Source organism: Mytilus galloprovincialis, chromosome 9 (genome assembly GCF_965363235.1).
Source record: "Mytilus galloprovincialis chromosome 9, xbMytGall1.hap1.1, whole genome shotgun sequence".
In the NCBI taxonomy this organism is placed as follows: domain Eukaryota; kingdom Metazoa; phylum Mollusca; class Bivalvia; order Mytilida; family Mytilidae; genus Mytilus; species Mytilus galloprovincialis.
The window spans coordinates 3,420,568-3,442,661 of record NC_134846.1 but is presented as its reverse complement, the minus strand read 5'-3'; the positions used below and the strand labels follow the sequence as shown (position 1 = coordinate 3,442,661).

Here is a 22,094-nt window from a genome sequence, read left to right as displayed (position 1 = left end):
CATTTTTTAAGGGCATTATTCTTTAATCATTTAACCCCATCCAAACCCTCATAGATACAAAATACTGACAAAAGGGGAACATCTCTCTCTTAAACATAATCTGACCATACATACCGATATATATAACAATATGGTGTGTTAAATATATAAAAGAAGATGTGGTATGATTGCCAATGAGACAACTATCCACAAAAGACCAAAATGACACGGACATTTAGTTTTTTTTTATATATTTTATCGCTGAATAGTAATCGTCGTTGTCTTCTGTCATGTCGACTTTTCTTCGTGTATTCTAGACTCTTCTTGTCGGTTTTTAGCGACATCATTTCGTCAGCCAAATAAAGAACGACAACTCGTCATGTTTTAAAATTTCGCATCAGGTTTTGACATTGCGTTTCTGGTAATTCGAGGATTTCTACACATTATTTATTTCAGTGGATAACAGGTATCTTGATAAATTTGAAAAATGTATCCAACACACTTCATATTTGTCTTGAATAAGTTGTAAATATTAATTTTCAAGCATTTCCATTAAATAACGTTTTTTTTTTTTTACGTAAGTCGTATTACAGTTAGGCCTAACTGTTTTTGTATGATTAATCGAGCAAACTTATTTTACTTTCATTGAAATGATGCAAAAATTTACTTCAATAAATTGATTGATAATTTACTCAAATATGGCTAATTATTTTAATAAAATGGTTATGGTAGAAGTAGAAGTAGAAGCACTGATTTTTTTTTTTGATTTTTCATGGGGTTACACTAAAGACCTGAAAGTGGACCTGAAAAGACCTGAAAAGACCTGAAAATATACGACTAAAATTATTCAAATTGCAATAACTTTTTTATTATTGGATGAAATTTCTTCAAATTGGATTTTTTTTAATTCTTAATATCCATATGTCATTAAAATCAAAACGTTTTATATTAAAAAACAAATTTTTGATGCCAAAACTTGGACCTGAAGGGAGAAATGGAAAGACCTGAAGGGACCTGAAAATCTATGGCCGGACTCATTCTAACTTCAATAACTTTTTTAATATTCAATGATTATCTTTTAACTTTTGGTTTTGTGAAACCAAAAGTTCAGTATAATGATAAATTTTAAAAAATGATATGAAAAATATCTTTGGAGTGTGAAAACTCGGACCTGAACGGAAAATTAAATAACATAAATTGGCTTGAAAAAAATGCGGTCAGTTTTATTCAAGATCTTGAACTGTTTTAAATCAATCTCCTTGAAATATGAATTTTGTTAAAGGAAAGGTATAATATATCTTTGAAATGATAAAGAATTTTATCGAAATATACTAAATTCGGACCTTGTCGGGGAAATTAAAGACATGAATGGATCATAGGGGTAGATGTATTTAAAGTCGCATGCATGTAACATTGTATTTTCTATAGATTAGTTTTTATTTTAGACAAAAGTCTATTGAAGAGAACTTTTATATTTATACAGGAATATATTTGAATACAAATTGTTGATAATGAATCCTGTACCTAAGGATTAAAAAAGAAGATTGTCCGTTGAAATTATTCAAACTAATTCAACTTGCTTAAACTGCATTAATATATATTAAAGCAGGTCTTAAACTGTTTTATTTGAAAAATGAAAAAAATAGTATTGCTTAAATTCCCCATAAACCATATGTTCTTTAAGGACGTTTGTTCGTCGATTGGCATGTTTAATTACGTGAACGTGTGCCGGTTGTAATTCACACCTTGTATTGATATTAGGTGATAATTGGATCATTAGTCTAAATAAACATTTCACTTTAATTGAATAATCACTATATCTTGTTTCACAATTCAATTCTTTATTAACCAAATGTTTTACAACATATAGGTACATGTATAATCAATATATATGGTTTCCATGAAAGAAAAGCCTAAGAATGCAATCATGTGTATGGTATGTAAAAAAAATCCGAAGACACTTCTTTTATTTGAAAAATATGGCCTCTTTGACTTATAAGTTTTAATTGTTTAGATTATTCTTTGGTATCTCCAGTCCAATGAGACAGATCTCCACAAGAGACCAAATGACAACCAGCATGAAAAGTTAACAACCATATTTTTCGTCTACATTTATTTTTTTCGTTTTAAAATAATATTAGCGGAATTTTAGACTCATTCAGATTTTTTATTTTCCGATCAGGTCCGAGTTTTGACATCCAACAATATTTTTTATATATTTTTTTTTTATATATTATCATTATATTGAACTTTTTGTTTCACAAAATCAAAAGTTGAAAGATACCCACTTAATATTAAAAAAAGTTATTGCAATTAGAACGAGTCCGACCATAACCATAGATTTTCAGGTCCCTTCAGGTCTTTTCATTTCTCCGTTCAGGTCCAACTTTTGGCATCAAAAAAATGTTTTTAATTTAAAACAATTACATTGAATGAAATATAGATATTAACAATTACTAAAATTCCAACTTGAAGAAATTCCATCCGATAATAAAAAAGTTATTGCAACTTGAATAATTTTAGTCGTACATTTTCTGGTCTTTTCAGGTCTTTTCAGGTCCACTTTCAGGTCTTTAGTGTAACCCTTTTTCATGTTGATACAGCCACAGGCACTTGTTTCTATCCATAGGAAGGTCGACTATCCATATAAATAGAAGTTATGGATAGTCGACCTTCCTATGGATAGAAGACCTTCCTATGGATAGAAACAAGTGCCTGTGGGAAGGTGTCAAAGCAAAAATATATATATTAGCCTTCCAAGACATCAGAATTCATGTAATTATTTGGACTACAGCCCCAAGTGACGGGTTGGATCCTCTTTTAATATGGGGACTGATTGATTAAGTCTAAGACATGAAAAATCAAAAACCTGTGCTTCTACTAAATATGGGAAATAATGGGAAAACCATAATGGGGACTGATCAACTAAGTCTTGGTGGGTGCAGGTTGTTTCATAACCTGGTGGTTTCGTAACTAGCCAAATTTCGTAACTAACTAGTTGATTTTGTAACTGAAACATTTCATAACCTGATAACAATATATGATAATATGAGTTGTAGGTTATATATGTAAATAATGACATTTATGTTAAACATGTTAAATAGATATTTCAATTACAAATAATACATGTAATATACATGTATGTAAAAGACTTATCAATGTAAACATGGTAAAAATGTATATGTCATTGTATGTAGTGGAATTGGATTATACAAGTTAATTGTTTTGATAAAATTGCCTGTAAAAATAACTTTTGCAGTTTTTTCGTATATATAATTAAAATTTTATAGTTTGTGTTCACATAAGACATGTAAGACATATATGTGAATCCATGACAAATCGCCCCACTGGCAAATCGACCCACACCTAATCGACCCACTTTTTTACAAACTTGCCCCAGTTTCTAAAAAATTGCCCCACTCTTGTTTACCAACTTTGGTGAAAAAGTGGGGCGATTTGGTTTGGGGCGTTCTGCCAGTGGGGCAATTTGTCCTGCTTCCAGACATGAAGGAGGGAATAATTTGGTGATTAAATAGGGAATCCCTTATAAAAAGTTCTGGATATACCACTGAATATACTCAAAACCAGATGTCATGTAGTACATTGTTACAGAAATGTGCTTTTGTTTATATGGACCAACTGCTGCTTGTGCTGCTCCAGCCAACTAAACTTTAAATTTGTTTCATGTTTATACCATAAAATATATTTGATTTATACTGAGACTAGTATAACACAGAGATTTGTCAATTCCTTTTAGCTTGTTAAAGTAGTCTTAGATTTCTACCAGGGTTTTTTTCAGATGAAAAATCGGGCTTAAAGCCAGTATAAACATGCAAACAAAGGACTTGTAACATAGTGAAGTTAATGTTCTAAAGAACAAAAAATAAACGATGGTCCCTATTTACATGATTTAAAAAATTAAATTAATACAATATTGTTATTAATATGAGGCAGGAATTACCTGTGAATGGGGACGAAGTCTATGAATATTTTTTTTAAATCAACAATGTTAAAAAGAGAAACGGAAATACCGTAACGTTTCCGATTTTGGTTCTGTTGTCAGGGATTTTAGTTGTGACGTTATTTAAGTTATGACGTCATATTCAATATTGTAAACAAAGAAACGCTGTCATCAGGTAACGTTTTTTTTAATAACAAACATTTTTTTTTAAATGAATTAGTATTAGTTCCTTTCTTAGACTGATAAATATACATTTTATTCAAAGTCTCATGTAAACAAGACCAGAAACGGAAGTAGATTTCTGCGTCAATCCAGAAATTCAAAAACGCGACCAAAAAAAATTGAACGATTTTGAGTTCATTAGTACAATGAAAAATTCGGGAAATTTTCCCTGATTTTTTTTTTTTTTTTTTTTATTGAATTTTCTACTGTAATAGGGGACTTCGTCCCCATATTAGATGCACAGTTTATTTTGATCATTTTTGAATTTAAATAACAAGAACAAAACCAGTCTTCACGATGAACTTTTAAATCTACACTACAGGCCCAGAGCTCAATTTTTGAAAATTTTTAGTTAGACTCTGTTGGCCTGTAGATATGATTTTTACAGGCCCGAGAGCAATTTTACAAGCCTGGGCTGCCTGGGCTGCCACTCAGCGTGAAGACTGCAAAACTCAAGAAATTTATTTTGGCTACAACCTTTAGACAATTTTGATAGATATATACACTTCCATAGTCAAAACTAAAAGGGACACTACATAATCATACATGTATATCAGTCTCCATATTTAAAGAGGATCTGGCCCCAATAAAAAATATTTAAAACAGGAGTAAAAATATATACATGCATGTAATTTATAATGTCATGAATGTATATTGATCATGTTAATCATGTTAATATTGATATTATACATAATCATGATAATCATACAATATTTCATTGGCAGACGAGTTACAAAAATATACGATGTTTTGCACGCAATTTGGAAAGGAATATGACGTTTTTAATGCAATAAATGCAGTGGTTTCGTTCGCCCAAAATAGAAGGGCGCTGCGCCCTGGGTGCCTTCATCCACTACCTTCTGCCCAGACCCCTTTTTCCAAAAAAGCCTTGTGCCGTTTTGGTAAAATTGCCTTTTGTTCATCAATTTCTTATCACAAAGTTAAATTACAATATGATACCAGGTGATTGCCCTCAAGTTAATCATGTCATTACAATCAATTTAATTGACTACAAATTTTTCTCCACAATCCAATGAAGTATCACACTTATTTTGTAGAAACCAAGAATGATTTGATTTATGCTCTCAAGTCTCGTGGAAGTGATAAATATATTGTCTTCATGAAATAACATACAATCATCTTAAGTCAATGCTTGTTGCCTTTTAATCAGCAAAAAATTCAATACCGCAACCCGATATAGATCCAGATAACGCTATAAACATGATAAAAGGACACATGGCATCAAATTTTTGAAAGACAAAGGGCATGGTATTGTGCCATGCTAAATTGCTTTAAATGAAACACTGCTTAGGCATCAGGCTAGTTAGTCATGTTAGTTTATCACTGTTCTCATGGATATCAATTAAGCTCTAGTATGAATATGTCAAATCAACTATCACAGAAGATTTTCTTGCACTTTTTGTTAGTTTCATAATCATGATAATGATTAAGCTACATGTATTATGTATGTTGTGTTGTACCTTTTTATTAAGACAATGCAAAGGTCTTATTACCATGATTACAATTTATTTTTGCAGAATTTGTTTATTAAGAGAAGATAACATTGAAAAATGTCCACCATGATGGCTGCAGGCCTTACTCGTATTACACTCACAACTTTTGTGTCTGGCTTTGCCAAGCCATCCCTACTAAGACCTACACAGAATACCATGGCACGATTTCAGATGTATGCTAATGAAACCAAAACTGCCACACGAAGGGCTGCAAAAAGAAGGTCACTAAAGGAGATTGCTATGGCCCCTGCAGGACCTGGAGGTATTTAAATAACGATTTCAGTCTGTTTATTCTAATCTATGAATATTAATCAGATTAATGCATAAATATTTTATCATGTTTATATAGATTTTACTACAATTGATACCCTGTTGATTATATTATTATACATTGTATATTGATCATTTGAGTATTCTAAAAAATTTGATATATATTATATATATGCATTTATACTTTTATTACATGCATGACTTGTATAAGATTTAAAACCGAGCCACTAATGAGTATGTCTTATATAACATTAGTTGATTCTATGAATAACATTTTTTATTCATCCTTCATAGATATAAGAAGCTGTGGTATGAGTACTAATGAGAGAACTTTCCATCCAAGTCACAATTAATTTTTAAAAGTAAACCATTATCTGATTATAGATAGATAGATATTTTTATTTTCTAAATTAAAGGGCTCATTAAGAGCATAACATTAATTACAACATGACATAAACATTACAGAGTGATTAAACATAAAATAATAATTCAAATGCATGAGGAAAGAATCAGTGGTCAAGGGGAGATAATTTTGATATCTTTTAGAGTATTTAAGTAAACTAATTTTCTGATTTTCTAAGTTGCAGGCCTTTATCAAGGTATGCACATAAAATATCTTCATTAATCATGATCCATGAAAAAAGATCTTTTCTGTTTGAATTATCTAAACTGGGGTATTTTTTTATATAATCAGTCACATCGATCTCTTCTGAGGTTATTGTAAAGAGGGCATTCCAGAAGAAAGTGCATTTCATTTTCAATACAATTTGAATTACAATATAAACATATACTCTCATGTGGAGGTAATATTTCATATTTACCACATACATTGGTAATTCGTTCATGTCTGCCAGTTTCTATTCTGAAACAGTGTTTGCTGAGTCTGTATTTTGTTAACAAATGTTTTTGTGGGTGCTTTAAATCTAAATAATTTTCAACATGTAAACATTGAATATGCCTTAAAATGTACATGTAAGTAATACACATGTGTTTTTATTTTATTTGTTATTTTCAGCTTTTAGTGTAGGGAAAGGACTGGTAGCTGGAGGTTCAGTTCTTGGTCTTGGAGCTTTATGTTACTATGGCCTCGGAATGTCCAGTCAGCTTGGAGCTGTAGATAGAGCAGTGTAAGATACAATTATGTTTTATGATTTCTGGTGACATCTGCAATTGTTTAATAATGGACAGCAAATTAATATAATTTTTCAATTTTTCTAAACAAGTAAAAACTTGGGACAAGTTTTCCATTTTTATTTAAAGTTCGTCTAATGACAAAGCACAAGGAGATAGCTGACCAGTTTTGAGATTTTCCACTAAAATTTGAAGCCATCAATTTCAAAGGTTTCAACTTTAACATGTTTAATAATACTTGTATGTTCTTAGAATTTGAAGAAATTCTACTTTCATTTATACTTAATTTATTTAGAAATAGTATCTTAGCTTATAAGCAAAGGTCCTACGAAATGATTAATTTCTTCCAGTATATTAAGAGAATTTTTATCTGAAATATTGATTAGATTTATTAAGAGAAGCTTATTGTTTTATTGAACAAATCATTTATATTTAGAATCTTTTACAGGTTGTGGCCCCAGGAAGTACGACAAAGGATCAGAGATACATACATGTATTTTGGTGGCAGTGTGGCAATCACAGCGGCATCTGCAATAGCTGTCAGTAGGAACCCAAGACTCATGTCACTGATGATGAAAAATTCATGGATGGTATGCTATAACTATAGAAATTAAAAAGATCATATTTTAAATTAAATTTTCATCCCAAAATATAAATAGGGCTCTTCACGGTTAGTTCGGCCATATTGGATAGGGGGCAGATTTTTTGGAAGGAGGTGGAAATGGTATGAAAGTGTGGGAAATCCTATGTGTGTTTCCAAGCAACAGCTCTGTTTTAATGATGTTTTCCCGTATTTTTCACACCATTTTTACCTCTATTATGAAAATCTGCCCCCTATCCAATATGGCCGAACTAACCGTGAAGAGCCCTATTGAGAAAATTATCTACATCAGATTAAATCTTGAATAAAGAAACATCTAAATAGATTGAAATGAACGAGAAGATAAAACATATTTTCTCAATAAAAAAAGGACATTGAAAATGTTCAAAAAATGAATAACCTTAATAAAGATTGAGTTAGTTCCCTTTTACTGTTTATTTTACATGTTAGACAGTTTTAATTTTATTATTATAATAATCTTCAATGCAGACTTTTTCTAAGAAAAAAAATTATACCTTACATATTGGATCACTATAAAAGACAATGCTTTTATCATGTTTATTATAGGCCATTGGTGTAACCTTTGCCACAGTAATCGGTGCAGGAATGGTCTGTCGGTCAATTCCATACCAAGAAGGCTTTGGTTCCAAACAGTTAGCATGGATAGCTTACAGTGGTATTTTCGGTGCTGTTTTGGCCCCTATGACCCTTATGGGTGGACCTTTGTTAATCAGAGCAGCTTGGTACACAGCAGGAGTAGTAGGAGGTAAGTTTTTAAAGGAAAAAGTAAAATCACAAAAATACTGAAATCCGAGGAAAATGCATCGTAAAGTTTCTAATCAGATGGCAAAACACATCAAACGATTGCACAACAACTGTCATATTCCTGACTTACTACAGTTATAGGAAGATGTGGTGTGAGTACGAATGAGACAACTCTCCATCCAAATAACAATTTAAAAAAAGTAAATCATTATATGTCAATGTACAGCCTTCCATTTTTAAATGTAGAAAAGAAATGTAGGAAGAGATTCAGATTCAATATTTTATTATAGTTTCCCTTCTTGCAATACATAAATAATATATACACAATATAAAACAGACAATTTACAAATATAAAATACAAGTACCATTGTATTAAGAGGTAATGTTGTTTTATGAACAACTTCACGTATGTTATTTATAGATTTAAAATATGTGTACTGTGGTTAATTTTTACATGTAAGGGGCCAAAAAAGTAAACTCCTAGTCTACATTAAATATTAAATACAAGTACATTTGCACTTGAAAACCATAAAGAATAGAATACTCAAAAATGACAATGCAATGAGATTCCTAATTTGTTTTGGATTGAAATACTGTGGATTCATTATTATTCGTTGAATACTAATATTCATGGATTTCGTGGGTACAGGAGAATCACAAATTCAAATGTTCAACGAATTACAAATTGTCTACAGGAATGTATGCAGAATTTGCCAAAACCACAAATTTAAATATCCACAAATATGCAAATTTTCCTCAAACCACAGAAAATTGGTACCCACGAAAATAAATGAATCCACAGTATTTGAAACAAAAAAAAGGGGGGGGGGGGGGGGAATAAAGCAACGAGTCCCAATTTGTTTTGGATTAAACAAAAGAAATCTTTCAATAATTTTGACTGTGAGACTAAATTTATAGTAAAAAATATATTCTCTGTTTATAGTTAAAAATTAATACTTTATGTGTTTGCATTCAAACAGGTCTTTCTACAGTTGCAATGTGTGCTCCAAGTGAGAAGTTCCTGAATATGGGAGGACCTCTTGCTATTGGTCTCGGATTTGTATTTGCATCTTCACTTGGTAAGTGACATTCTTTTGTAAAGTGTATAACAATAATGCTACATGAGGCTTATGGTTTGTTTACAAACCCAGCTAATCAACAGAGGGGTCATTTATGATCATAAACCTTATTTATTTCAAATAGTATCAGTCAGTCAACACATGTCATTTTGTATTTAAGAAATGTTCACGTGCTAACACAATTTGCAAGGTTTATCGTAATTTCATGATGAAAACATAATTGACAAAATAAGAAAACCAATTAAGCATTATTTTGTGGCAGTCTTTACGATAAATTTTAGATCGACAAGCCCTAAGCTCAATTTTACAAAGTTTTTAGTTGGATTCTGTTGGCTTGTAGAGAAGAATTTCACAAGTCTGAAAGCAATTTTTCAAGCCTTGGACGTCAGACTTTTTAAAGCATGACAATTATTGTGGTGACTCCTAAAACTATAACATGTATAAGTCTACTGTTTATTTTCAGGAAGTATGTTTTTACCACCCACCACAGCTTTAGGAGCAGGTTTATACTCAATAAGTGTCTATGGTGGATTAGTCCTGTTTGGAATGTTCTTATTATATGACACACAGAAAATCATCAAAAAAGCAGAAAGTCATCCACCCTACGATATGCAAAAGTTTGATCCTATAAATGCGTAAGTTTTGATTTCAAAAATTGTTATTTGAATTTTTGTTTCAGCAATTATATAAAACTGAGGAGATAGTATTGTATTGACAGTGTGTCTGTCTGCCTTATACAGAAAGATGGGCCACCATTGGTGCCCGTAGCCTTTCTTTTTTCTTCAAAGCCAAAAAATGCACCCTTTGCCTTTTAAAATTTTTTTTTTACTTTTCCCTTTTTTAGCTCACCTGGCCCAAAGGGCCAAGTGAGCTTTTCCCATCACTTGGCGTCCGTCGTCGTCGTCATCCGTCGTCGTTAACTTTTACAAAAATCTTCTCCTCTGAAACTACTGGGCCAAATTTAATCAAACTTGGCCACAATCATCATTGGGGTATCTAGTTTAAAAAATGTGTGGCGTGACCCTGCCAACCAACCAAGATGGCTGCCATGGCTAAAAATAAGAACATAGGGGTAAAATGCAGTTTTTGGCTTATAACTCAAAAACCAAAGCATTTAGAGCAAATCTGACATGGGGTTAAATTGTTTATCAGGTCAAGATCTCTCTGCCCTGAAATTTTCAGATGAATCGGACAACCGGTTGTTGGGTTGCTGCCCCTGAATTGGTAATTTTAAGGAAATTTTGCTGTTTTTGGTTATTATCTTGAATATTATTACAGATACAGCAATAATGTTAAAAAAAGTAAGATTTACAAATAAGTCAACATGACCGAAATGGTCAGTTGACCCCTTTAGGAGTTATTGCCCTTTATACTCAATTTTTAACCATTTTTCGTAAATCTTGATAATCTATTACAAAAATCTTCTCCTCTGAAACTACTGGGCCAAATTAATCCAAACTTGGCCACAATCATTTTTGGGGTATCTAGTTTAAAAAATATGTGGCGTGACCCTGCCAACCAACCAAGATGGCTGCCATAGCTAAAAATAGAACATAGGGGTGAAATGTAGATTTTGACTTATATCTCTGAAACCAAAGCATTTAGAGCAAATCTGACAGGAGTAAAATCGTTCATCAAGTGAAAATCTATCTGCCCTGAAACTTTCAAATGAATCGGACAACGGGTTGTTGGGTTGCTGCCCCGAAATAAGTAATTTGAAGGAATTTTTTCAGATTTTGGTTATTATCTTGAATATTATTATAGAAAGAGATAAAATGTAATCAGCAGTTATGTTCAGCAAAGTAAGATCTACAAATAAGTTAATATGACTATAATGGTCAGTTGACCCCTTAAGGAGTTATTGCCCTTTATAGTCAATTTTGACAATTTTTTTGTAAATTTTTGTAATCTTTTACAAAAATCTTCTCCTCTGAAACTACTGGGCCAAATTTAACCAAACTTGGCCACAATCATCATTGGGGTATTTAGTTTAAAAAATGTGTCTGGTGACCCGGCCAACCAACCAAGATGGCCGCCATGGCTAAAAATAGAACATAGGGGTAAAATGCAGTTTTTGGCTTATAACTCAAAAACCAAAGCATTTAGAGCAAATCTGACATGGGGTAAATTTGTTAATCAGGTCAAGATCTATCTGTCCTGAAATTTTCAGATGAATTGGGCAACCCGTTGTTGGGTTGCTGCCCCGAAATAAGTAATTTGAAGGAAATTTTGCAGATTTTGGTTATTATCTTGAATATTATTATAGAAAGAGATAAAATGTAAACAGCGATAATGTTCAGCAAAGTAAGATCTACAAATAAGTCAACATGACCGAAATGGTCAGTTGACCCCTTTAGGAGTTTTTGCCCTTTATAGTCAATTTTTAACCATTTTTCGTAAATCTTGATAATCTTTTAGAAAAATCTTCTCCTCTGAAACTACTGGGCCAAATTAAACCAAACTTGGCCATAATAATCATTGGGGTATCTAGTTTTAAAAATGTGTCCGGTAACTCGGCCAACCAACAAAGATGGCCACCATGGCTAAAAATAGAACATAAGGGTAAAATGCAGTTTTTGGCTTATAACTCAAAAACCAAAGCATTTAGAGCAAATCTGATCGGGGTAAATTTGTTTATCAGGTCAAGATCTATCAGCCCTGAAATTTTCAGATGAATCGGACAACCTGTTGTTAGGTTGCTGCCCCTGAATTCAATTGGTAATTTTAAGGAAATTTTGCTGTTTTTGGTTATTACCTTGAATACTATAATAGATTGAGATAAACTGTAAACAGCAATAATGTTCAGCAAAGTAAGACCTAAAAATAAGTCACGACGACCAAAATGGTCAATTGACCCCCTAAGGAGTTATTGCCCTTCGTAGTCAATTTTTAACAATTTTCATAAAACTTGTAGATTTTCACAAACATTTTACACTGAAACTACTGAGCCAAGTTCATTATAGATAGAGATAATTGTAAGCAGCAAGAATGTTAAGTAAAGTAAAATCTAAAAACACATCACCATTACCAAAACACAATTTTGTCATGAATCCATCTGTGTCCTTTGTTGACCAAGGTGAGCGACACAGGATCTTTAGAGCCTCTAGTTTAAATTTCTGTCGACACTAATTGACTGACATAAAAGTACAAATATAAGTACTCTTCTGCCTTTTCACAAGTAATCTTTTTAACTAAAATAACTTTCAACCTTGCAAGTTTATATTTAACTTATTTTTCAACACCTGCACTAATCACTGTGGATTCATTTATCTTCGTGGTTACCAATTTTTTGTGGATCGAGGAATACCTGTCTTTTAGTGGATATTTTATTTCGTGGTTTTGCCAAAGTCTACATTCAAACCTACAGAAAATATACAGTTTGTTGAACATTTAAATTTGTGGTTCAACTGTACCATCGAAATCAAAGATAATTGGTATCTAACGAATAATAATGAATCCACAGTAGTTAATTTATAACTATGGCAAAACGGTACAAATAATTATTCTACAGAAGTTTTATCACCTCAGGCCATTCATTAGGAGGCGGTACCCTGTACTTTAACCTCCTATGCTATTGACAAGTACCGCCTAAATGTAGGAATTTTTATATAAGATATTCATGGAATAAATTGAAAAGTACCACCTAGAAACGTGGAAAGTACCAGTCAACATGAAAGATAATGAAACCCCTGGAATCACCTGTGTTTATGATTGATTTCTGCCAATTAGGCGGTTATATTATTGCATTCACTTTTTCTATCAATTATCAGTTTATTTTTCAACTTTTGAGTTTGATTGTGACATGGTTATCTTTGGCTTCTTTTTTTCACATGTACCGGTACACATTTTTTTCACACTTTCTCAGGAACAATTGAAAAGTAGTTCATATTTCAAGAGCAGCTTGACCCTAATGAGTTGTAACATATGAGCACTTTTCATATGTGACACTTTCATGACTTTCTTTTTTTTACCTATAATAAGCCTTTGAAGTTTTATCACTTTTGTTGATTACCGTAGATGATTATAAAGATAATTGGATAATCCTAGGTAATATATAATGCATGATGTGAATATTCATATATGTGACCCTTTCACAATGTTTATTATAGTAAAAATAAATTTGTCACACTTTTATCCAGAACTATTTGACATGTTTGAGAGAACAATTTTTTCTGCAGCTCGACTATAATGAGTTGTAAGTTGCAAGAACTTTTCAGATCTGCGACACACCTATATTTTCTATAAAAGGTACACATATAATTAACCTTTGCAAGTTTTATCACTTTTACCATGTTTACTGTTTATTGGGGAAGGTGGTCTAGTAAAAATATTGAATAATGATTCTTGTCTGAATACCTTTGTTTCTTATCAGACTATTTTCAAATTTTTAGAAAGGTTTTTCTATCATTATAATCATGGTCCTCTGTTGAGTTTGATAAAAAGAGAAATCTGAAATGGTCGGGAAAGCAACTTATTCCATTGTTAATCTTGTTGCTGGGATAGCGCCTTCATTTCTTCTGAGGTCCTATATAAATTTGCAACTATTAAAATGTTGTATTAGCTCAATCTTGAAAATAATCTGCAGTTGGGGATTTTTTTTGGAGGGAATGGTGACTTGTAAAACTATCTCAGATTTCATTGTCTTAAACTTGCAGTAAGATGAGAGTTTTTTATTTTTCTCTGTATTGAAGGCCTCATTTTGAATTTGAGATTAAAAACAGCAATAAAAGCGCTATTTCTTTGCTTTTTATGTGCTTATTTGCTGTGCATATATACTTATTTTGTGTACTGTATGGATGCCTCGTATCTTTTGTTTTTCTATTAATAAAAGCTTTCTCATAAAAGTTCTTTTAATTCTTCTTAGTATTTGAAATAATGCCTTACTCTTTGTAATTTCAGATGTATTGGAATATACTTGGACACAGTCAACATATTTATTCGTATAGCTATGATCTTGTCAGGTGGAGGTGGAAAGAGAAAATAAACATTCAAATAAAGTTTTGATTTAAACAAACAGTACATTCTGACCGTTGAAGTTGATCTGGACAGTGAATTTCCATCTGTGATTATTGACAATTTACATATTTGTACCTGGATTCATCATGTTCATTGTTTTTTTTTCTGTTTTATGAGTTTTAACAACATTATGACAACATGCTATATATATATTAACACATCACTTATTTGCTTGTACATGTATTAGGCAAAAATAACAAGTGTGCCTGCTTACTGTACACAGCTTTTTGTTCATCATTATTTCAAATATTTCTTGATCACTGATTGGAAAAGAAAAACAAACTTTTTAAAGTTAGCCAGTTTGTCTACATTGAATCCTATTTAGACTATACAAATTCTTGTATAAAATATCCACATTTTCAGTTGAAATTAAATGGCAAGACTGTTTTTTTGGTGTTTTTTTTTTGTACATGAATAATTGATGGTAAGGTTAAAAAGGTTGAAAAATTATCAAAAATGGATATTTATTTGAAAAGTAGAATTTAAATACAATGCTTCAAACTGTCATGACTGTGATAAATATATTCTTGGCCATAAAATAAACAATCAGGAGAATTAATGACATATAAAACAGTCCAGTATAGACTTGATGTATTAAATGTTTATGTTTATAACAGTTTTGTTTGTTGTTTTGTCTGAATGTTTGATTTTATCAGTTTATAACTGATGTCTTTTTTTTTCATTATTTCGTATAAAGAATATATATGTTGTACTGGTCAAATACATTTTTTTTCGCTATAATACAGCTATTTTTAACATACGGTACTGAGCTAGATGTTATCATTAAACTACCTTATGTGACTCATTAGCCTCCTTATCTGAATTTTCAGTACATTCCTGTAAAAAAGTAAGACAAAAATGATGATTATAATGAATTTGTGTTTTAGTGTCCAGTGACAAATATTACATGTATATCAGGATAAGAAGATGTTAAGGTTATGTGTTTGTGTTTGAATGTCACCACTTAGCAGGATTTTCATAAGATTACAGTACATGAATATATGTGATCCTACATCTACCTGAAAAGATTCTGATAAACACCTTATTTTTACAGAAAGGAACACATGTCAATTTTCAAGTTTACACTTGTGGCTAGTTAGGGTAGTAAACAGATATTAAAGCTTCATATTGTTTGCAGCGACTGATATTTCATGATGTATATTCCGAAAATCATGATTATCTGTTTATAGTGCTATTTTTTATCTTTTCCTTTTCACTTGGACCGTTAACGCTGTCGACAAAAGAACGCTTGATAACTTTTCCTCACACATTGTTCCATCTCTGAAAAGATGAGGGCTAACAAGTTCTGTTCTTATCACAAAGACCCCATACCTGAATTATGGATCAATTTATCAGAATGATGTGAGCTAATTATAGGGAAGCAGCATACATTTTGTAAGCTCACTTGATCATCCAAATGGTGTTTGGTATATTTTCACATGTTTGTCAAATACTCTTTGACAAAAAGGCTGATATAAAACACACTTAGAAAAATGAAAGTATATGAAAAAAAAGATGGGGTGTGAATGTTAATGAGCCATTGTTTTACCGGAGACTGAATGAAGACAAAGATAAGCAAAATGAAAACAATTCAAACGAGAAAGCTAAAGGGCTGATTTAACTACATAACAAATTCACAATATACAAATTGACAATTTAGGAATCGACAAGTTACAAAACATCAATCTGAGACTACTATAACACATATAGTAGTCTCAGCATCAATATACAAATTGACAATTTATTAATTGACAAGTTACAAAACGTCAATATGCAAATTGACTTTTTGCACTACGCTGTTGTGAACTGCCCCGCCCTTCCCAAAAATTAACCCCCCTTTATATTGGCATGTTCTATTGATAATTATAAGTTTAACTTAACACAAGGCGGTCAGTTGTTAGTTGGTTTAGCATTTACGTTTGTTAAAATATAGAAAAGGCCTAGGGTCATGGAAAAAGTCGCAGGAAAAAAGTTCACATGAAATTAAGACAATTAAAAAGCTTATTAAGATAATCTGATAAATTTAATTTTTAAAAGATTTTTTTCTACAATTTTCATTAAATTTCATTAAATATAAAAAAAAAAGAAGATGTGGTATTATAGCTAATAGGACAATTCTTCATAAGAGACTAACTGACACAGTAATTAACAGCTATAGGTCACAGGACGGCCTTCAACAATGATCAAAAGTCATACTGCATAGTCAGCTGTTACAGACCTGAAATCACAAATGTAAAATATTCTAAACGAGAAAACTAACGACCTAATTAAAGGGAAACTTCGCAAAAAAATCAAAAATTGATATTATGTTCATTCTGTATAAAAATGCTCAAATTCATAGATATTAAAGTTTTATTCCGCTAGATAAGCGATCACCATCGATTTTAAATTTTAGAGTATCAATTCTCTGCGATCCGCCATTTTGTCTTCTTTCCCGATTAATAAAAACGATATGTCTATAAACCACAAAGAAACAAAACTACAGTAACCGATGTAGTCGTAATTGCGTGTCGATATCTTGTCAACCGCACGGTTATTTTATCCGACTAACTAACTTGATACGAAAAATATTCTTACTTTTTTTAAATTACCATGGTCTGTTGTTTTTAAACTGTTGATATTGGAATTAGGTGAAAAGTCAAAGTTGAAATCATAAATAAGTGTTCCGTGAAAATTGTTTTCGAAAATCTAATTTGTTCATAATTCTTTAAAGTAATAAACAAATATATTTTGATCTTCCCTCCTCTGGTCACCAGCATGGCTAAAGGTATTACTTCCAAAGGTATTGTGAGGGGTGTGAGGTGACACTTCCAGGTATTCAAGCGATTTCCTGTCGGGCTTGCAAGTTCATGCATCGTTTCACTTCTGTAGGTATTGATCAGTGTACACGGCTGATAACTTATAACTTATAACTTTCCATTTTGAACTATCAGATGAATAATATACAACTCTGTCTTACTTGTCATTACTAAACTCATACGCTTGTTTATAAATAACATTTCTGGTGTAAAGAATATAATTCATAAACATATAAATAATACCCAAAAAATAAGATTTGATGAAATTAAAATCTATTTAAATATTTTTTCCAAGGGTGAATTTGGGAAAATGTAATATATAGTCATTGTCAATAGTGAAGGACAGATTGGAACAGACCAGAAATATTGATTTAAAAAAATGTACGCACTTGCCGACGATTCGTTTATACGACTGGATAGAAAGTTACGGAACTATAGCGCAATTTAAAATATATACATGTATACATTGAACATAAGAAAAAAACATATATTTTGAATAAATAGGGGTAAAAGTGTTGTAAATAGACTAGTCCACGTATGCCAACAGTATGTAATCATCGAATGTCGATAGACTATTGTATACCAGAAGAAAAAGAGAACCAATTTGATTTAAATACAGGTCGATGTATAACTTTTGCTTTGGTTCATTGAAGCTGTGGACCTAGTAAAATCACAGATTTATATTTCAATAAGATTGTTCTCGAACAAAGGAAGTAATTCGTCATCACAATTGTTATATATGCCACTGGACGAACACTAATTATCCCCAGGGAATGTGAATATTTTGCTGGGAAACTTTTGAGTATCAAAGTTTCAAATTAATTTCGGGATTTATTTTCTTTCTTGGTATTCAATAACAGAAAAAAGAATAAATTACTTGTTCGCTAAATAGGGGTATTCTTGTCAGATAAAAGACTTTTAGTTATATTTAAAAAATAGGGAAATATGACATTAAATTGGTTCTGTCTTTTTTTTAAACATCGTTAAAAAGATGTGTGTCTAAGGTGAACGCCACAAGAACCCTGTAATACTAGTACGAGAGTATAGCATGTAAACATTCCTTCTCAATAATATGGTTGTATTGGAAATCTTTTCATACAGATTGACAACTCATTGTCCGATATGCATGTAATATTTGCCACATGACGCCCATAGTTCTTTCTACCATCATCATCTTATTCTGTGATATTGCTGTAAACATCGATGGTTCACACCCAAACAAAATTGGAGTAATGGACCTTCAGAGCTTCTCCGTGTTATACACTTGTGAAATATATAGACGAAATTTCTGTATTGAAATGAATCTACATCTCACAAACAGGATTTTCAAATAACGATTGTGAGTAATCACCTTACAAACCAATATAAACGTATGGCAAGATATAACCTTGAAGGAATTTAGTTTTTGTCAGACGCAAGAACTCATCACTATATATATCATAAACGTATACGTATATATATGCATACAGTTTCAAATATTAAGAACAAGCGGTCGATGTCGATAGTCTGTTTTCTAACTGTACAGAGTTAAACATGTCACTTGTTCATTCTTGGAAGCCTTCATATTCCCCGTCTAACGATGGGAACTCTTTCTGATTGTGTTGACTATAAATGCTTGTATGGTAATTCTGTCGTTTATTGTTGAGCCTGCAACTTTTGTTGCAGAAAGCTCGACATAGGGATAGTGATCCGGCGGTGGCGGCGGCGGCGGCGGTGTTAGCTAACTTCTTAAAAGCTTTATATTTTAGAAGGTGGAAGACCTGGATGCTTCATACTTTGTATATAGATGCCTCATGCTACGAAGTTTCCGTCAGTCACATGTCCAATGTCCTTGACCTCATTTTCATGGTTCAGTGACCACTTGAAAAAAAAGTTCAGATTTTTTGTAATGTTGAATTCTCTCTTATTATAAGTAATAGGATATCTATATTTGATATGTGCGTACCTTGCAAGGTCCTCATGTCTGTCAGACAGTTTTCACTTGACCTCGACCTCATTTCATGGATCAGTGAACAAGGTTAAGTTTTGGTGGTCAAGTACGTATCTCAGATACTATAAGCAATAGGGCTTGTATATTCGGTGTATGGAAGGACTGTAAGGTGTACATGTCCAACTGGCAGGTGTCATCTGACCTTGACCTCATTTTCATGGTTCAGTGGTTATAGTTAAATTTTTGTGTTTTGGTCTGTTTTTTTCATACTATATGCAATAGGTCTACTGTATTTGTTGTATGGAATGATTGTAAGGTGTACATGTCTAGCGGGCAGATGTCATGTGACCTTGACCTCATTTTCATGGTTCAGTGGTTATAGTTAAATTTTTGTGTTTTGGTCTGTTTTTTTCATACTATATGCAATAGGTCTACTATATTTGTTGTATGGAATGATTGTAAGGTGTACATGTCTAGCGGGCAGATTTCATGTGACCTTGACGTCATTTTCATGGTTCAATGGTCAAAGTTAAGTTTTTGAGTTTTGGTCTATTTATCTAATACTATATGCCATAGGTCAACTATATTTTGTGTATGGAAATATTTTATGATCTTTATGTCAGTAGCGCAGGTTTCTTTTGACCATGACCTCATTTTCACGGTTCATTGCACAGTGTTAATTTTTTGTGTTTTGGTCTATTTTTCTTAAACTATAAGTAATAGGTCAACTATATATGTTGTATAAAAGCATTGTTAGCTGTACATGTCTGCCTGGCATGGTTCATCTGACCTTGACCTCATTTTCATGGTTCATTGGTCTGTGTTTAGTTATCTTGGTTAATGTTAAGTTTATGAGACAGTTGTAATAAAGCTTTATACTTAGGACTATCAACATAATATCAATGATTAGTATAGAAGGCGAGACATTTCAGCGTGTGCACTCTTGTCTGTACAAGCGGTTGCATTTCCTCTACTTTCCCAACAAACAAACGAACGAAACGCCACTAGTCTGATTTCTCTGGAGCTCATCCTCAATGGCTCTTATACGTCAGGAAACTTACATGTATACTAATAATGATTGTTTCAAGAACAACGATGCATGGACGAACTATTATAAATTCGTCAATATCAGTTATGCATGACTAAAATATAACTTTTATTACAACTACTGTATTACTTATTTGGATTAATGACGGCTATCATGTTCAACATTGCACAAATATTATCATAGAATTTAAAAAAAAAATCCTCAAAAATCCTCAAAAGAAATAATGCCTTAGCTTAGATAATTGATATTCTTTTCACAAAAAGTTCGTGTAAATGATTGTCAAATGAATTTAATTATGTAAGAATAAAATGTTAAAAAGAAACTAAAAAAAAATCATGCATGTTGTATGTTGTATTTTTTTGTCAATTAAAAACTTTAAAATTGCAATAGTTTTATTAGCATTTATACACAGCCAGATTTGAATACAAGTTAAGAAATTCCGGTAAAGTCAATGATATCAAACAGATGTACAATGGTATATCAAATTGGGTAATATTGCATTTAGTTTTTATAAAAGATTAAAACTACTATTTTTTGCTTCATATTTGAATCTTTACGCCAATTGCCGCTAAGAAAGTAATCAAAAATTGTTTCCTTTTATTTTTATACACTTTCGGAATTACGAATCTGAATTTTATTTTCAATTAATTTACACAATTTAATTATTGTATCTTTATTCTCATCGTGTATTAAATCTTAGTGTATTGACATCGTGACAGCATACTCTTTCTAATCCTTTCTGTTTATCCTTTCCAAATAACAACATTTATACCTGTGTACGCTTGAACTCACACCTGCGGCTAAATAGCTACAAGGTAAACGAATTGACCTCAAGCCGAGAAATATACAGTGACCTTTACAAAATAATATACACACTCTGCTCACACATTAGTTGCATTGAAATGATTATCAAAACAATAACGGTAAAAAGAACTGAAATATTTTCAGTTCAATATCAGTAAAAATGTTCAATAAATATTTTATGAAAAAAATCTCAACAATAATTAATTTAATTTATTCAAAAACATTTACTAGAGATAATTTTATAGGAGTTTAATTCAATCAATACAAAACGGTATATGCATATTCATTTTCGTTCATTCTTATATTGTGGTTAATAACTTCGACCATTCGTCAGCTGTGCGCTTTTAATTACGTATATTGTCGATAAGCTATAAGAGTTAAACAGATTTTATTTTTTCCCAGAATTCAATAAATCGGGCTAATACGTCACGACCCACTCGAGAATTCAACCAAAAAAGTTACAAATACTTGATTTTCTCCGTTATTAGAAGGAATATAAATTTAAAACTTTGCAAATGTGTTTTTTATGTTAAGATGAACATAATTAGATGATAAGTAAAAAATCGCGGAATTTCCCTTTAATGTTCAAAAAACGAACGAAAAATAAACATCTAACCGTAAAATTTCTTATATTATTTTATTTCTTTTTACTTTCGTAAAGGATTGTTTTTCGTAAGGCCCGTTTTTGGCGCTATTTTGCCAGCTCTGGTAAAATAGCGATTTATATAGAGTTTAGCTATATTGCCGGTCTTATTTATGTTTAAAATTGAAGTATATAAATTAAGAATAGACTATAAAAACGTACACTTTAATAAGAAATCTATTTACCAATATGTCTTCTTTAAAGTTAACATTTATACAAAACATGAATATACATTGATATTCTATACTTTAACAATATTAAGTAGTCTCCAAAAACGTGTCCTTTTAAAATATTTAACTGACAAAAAAGCATAACTATCAAAATTGATACTTG

The 22,094-nt window shown here is 31.6% G+C and overlaps 1 protein-coding gene across 1 annotated transcript; it reads left to right on the top strand.

Annotated features, from left to right (window-relative positions):
• Positions 1-323: 323 nt before the first annotated feature.
• On the top strand, positions 324-15,343 carry LOC143044272 (growth hormone-inducible transmembrane protein-like). The gene is made up of 8 exons (XM_076216208.1): positions 324-445; positions 5,701-5,938; positions 6,962-7,073; positions 7,526-7,667; positions 8,246-8,444; positions 9,424-9,522; positions 9,986-10,157; positions 14,422-15,343. Exons 2-8 carry the CDS (start codon positions 5,734-5,736, stop codon positions 14,504-14,506), a joined length of 1,014 nt encoding a protein of 337 aa, XP_076072323.1. The 5' UTR covers positions 324-445; positions 5,701-5,733; the 3' UTR covers positions 14,507-15,343.
• Positions 15,344-22,094: the final 6,751 nt, after the last annotated feature.

Bases quoted from the DNA above. Each gene is read 5' to 3' on its own strand.
- LOC143044272 (XM_076216208.1), top strand. From the start codon at position 5,734: ATGTCCACCATGATGGCTGCAGGCCTTACTCGTATTACACTCACAACT. The intron at 7,668-8,245 runs GTATGCTATAAC...TGTTTATTATAG, and splicing joins TGATGAAAAATTCATGGATG to GCCATTGGTGTAACCTTTGC. The intron at 8,445-9,423 runs GTAAGTTTTTAA...GCATTCAAACAG, and splicing joins CACAGCAGGAGTAGTAGGAG to GTCTTTCTACAGTTGCAATG.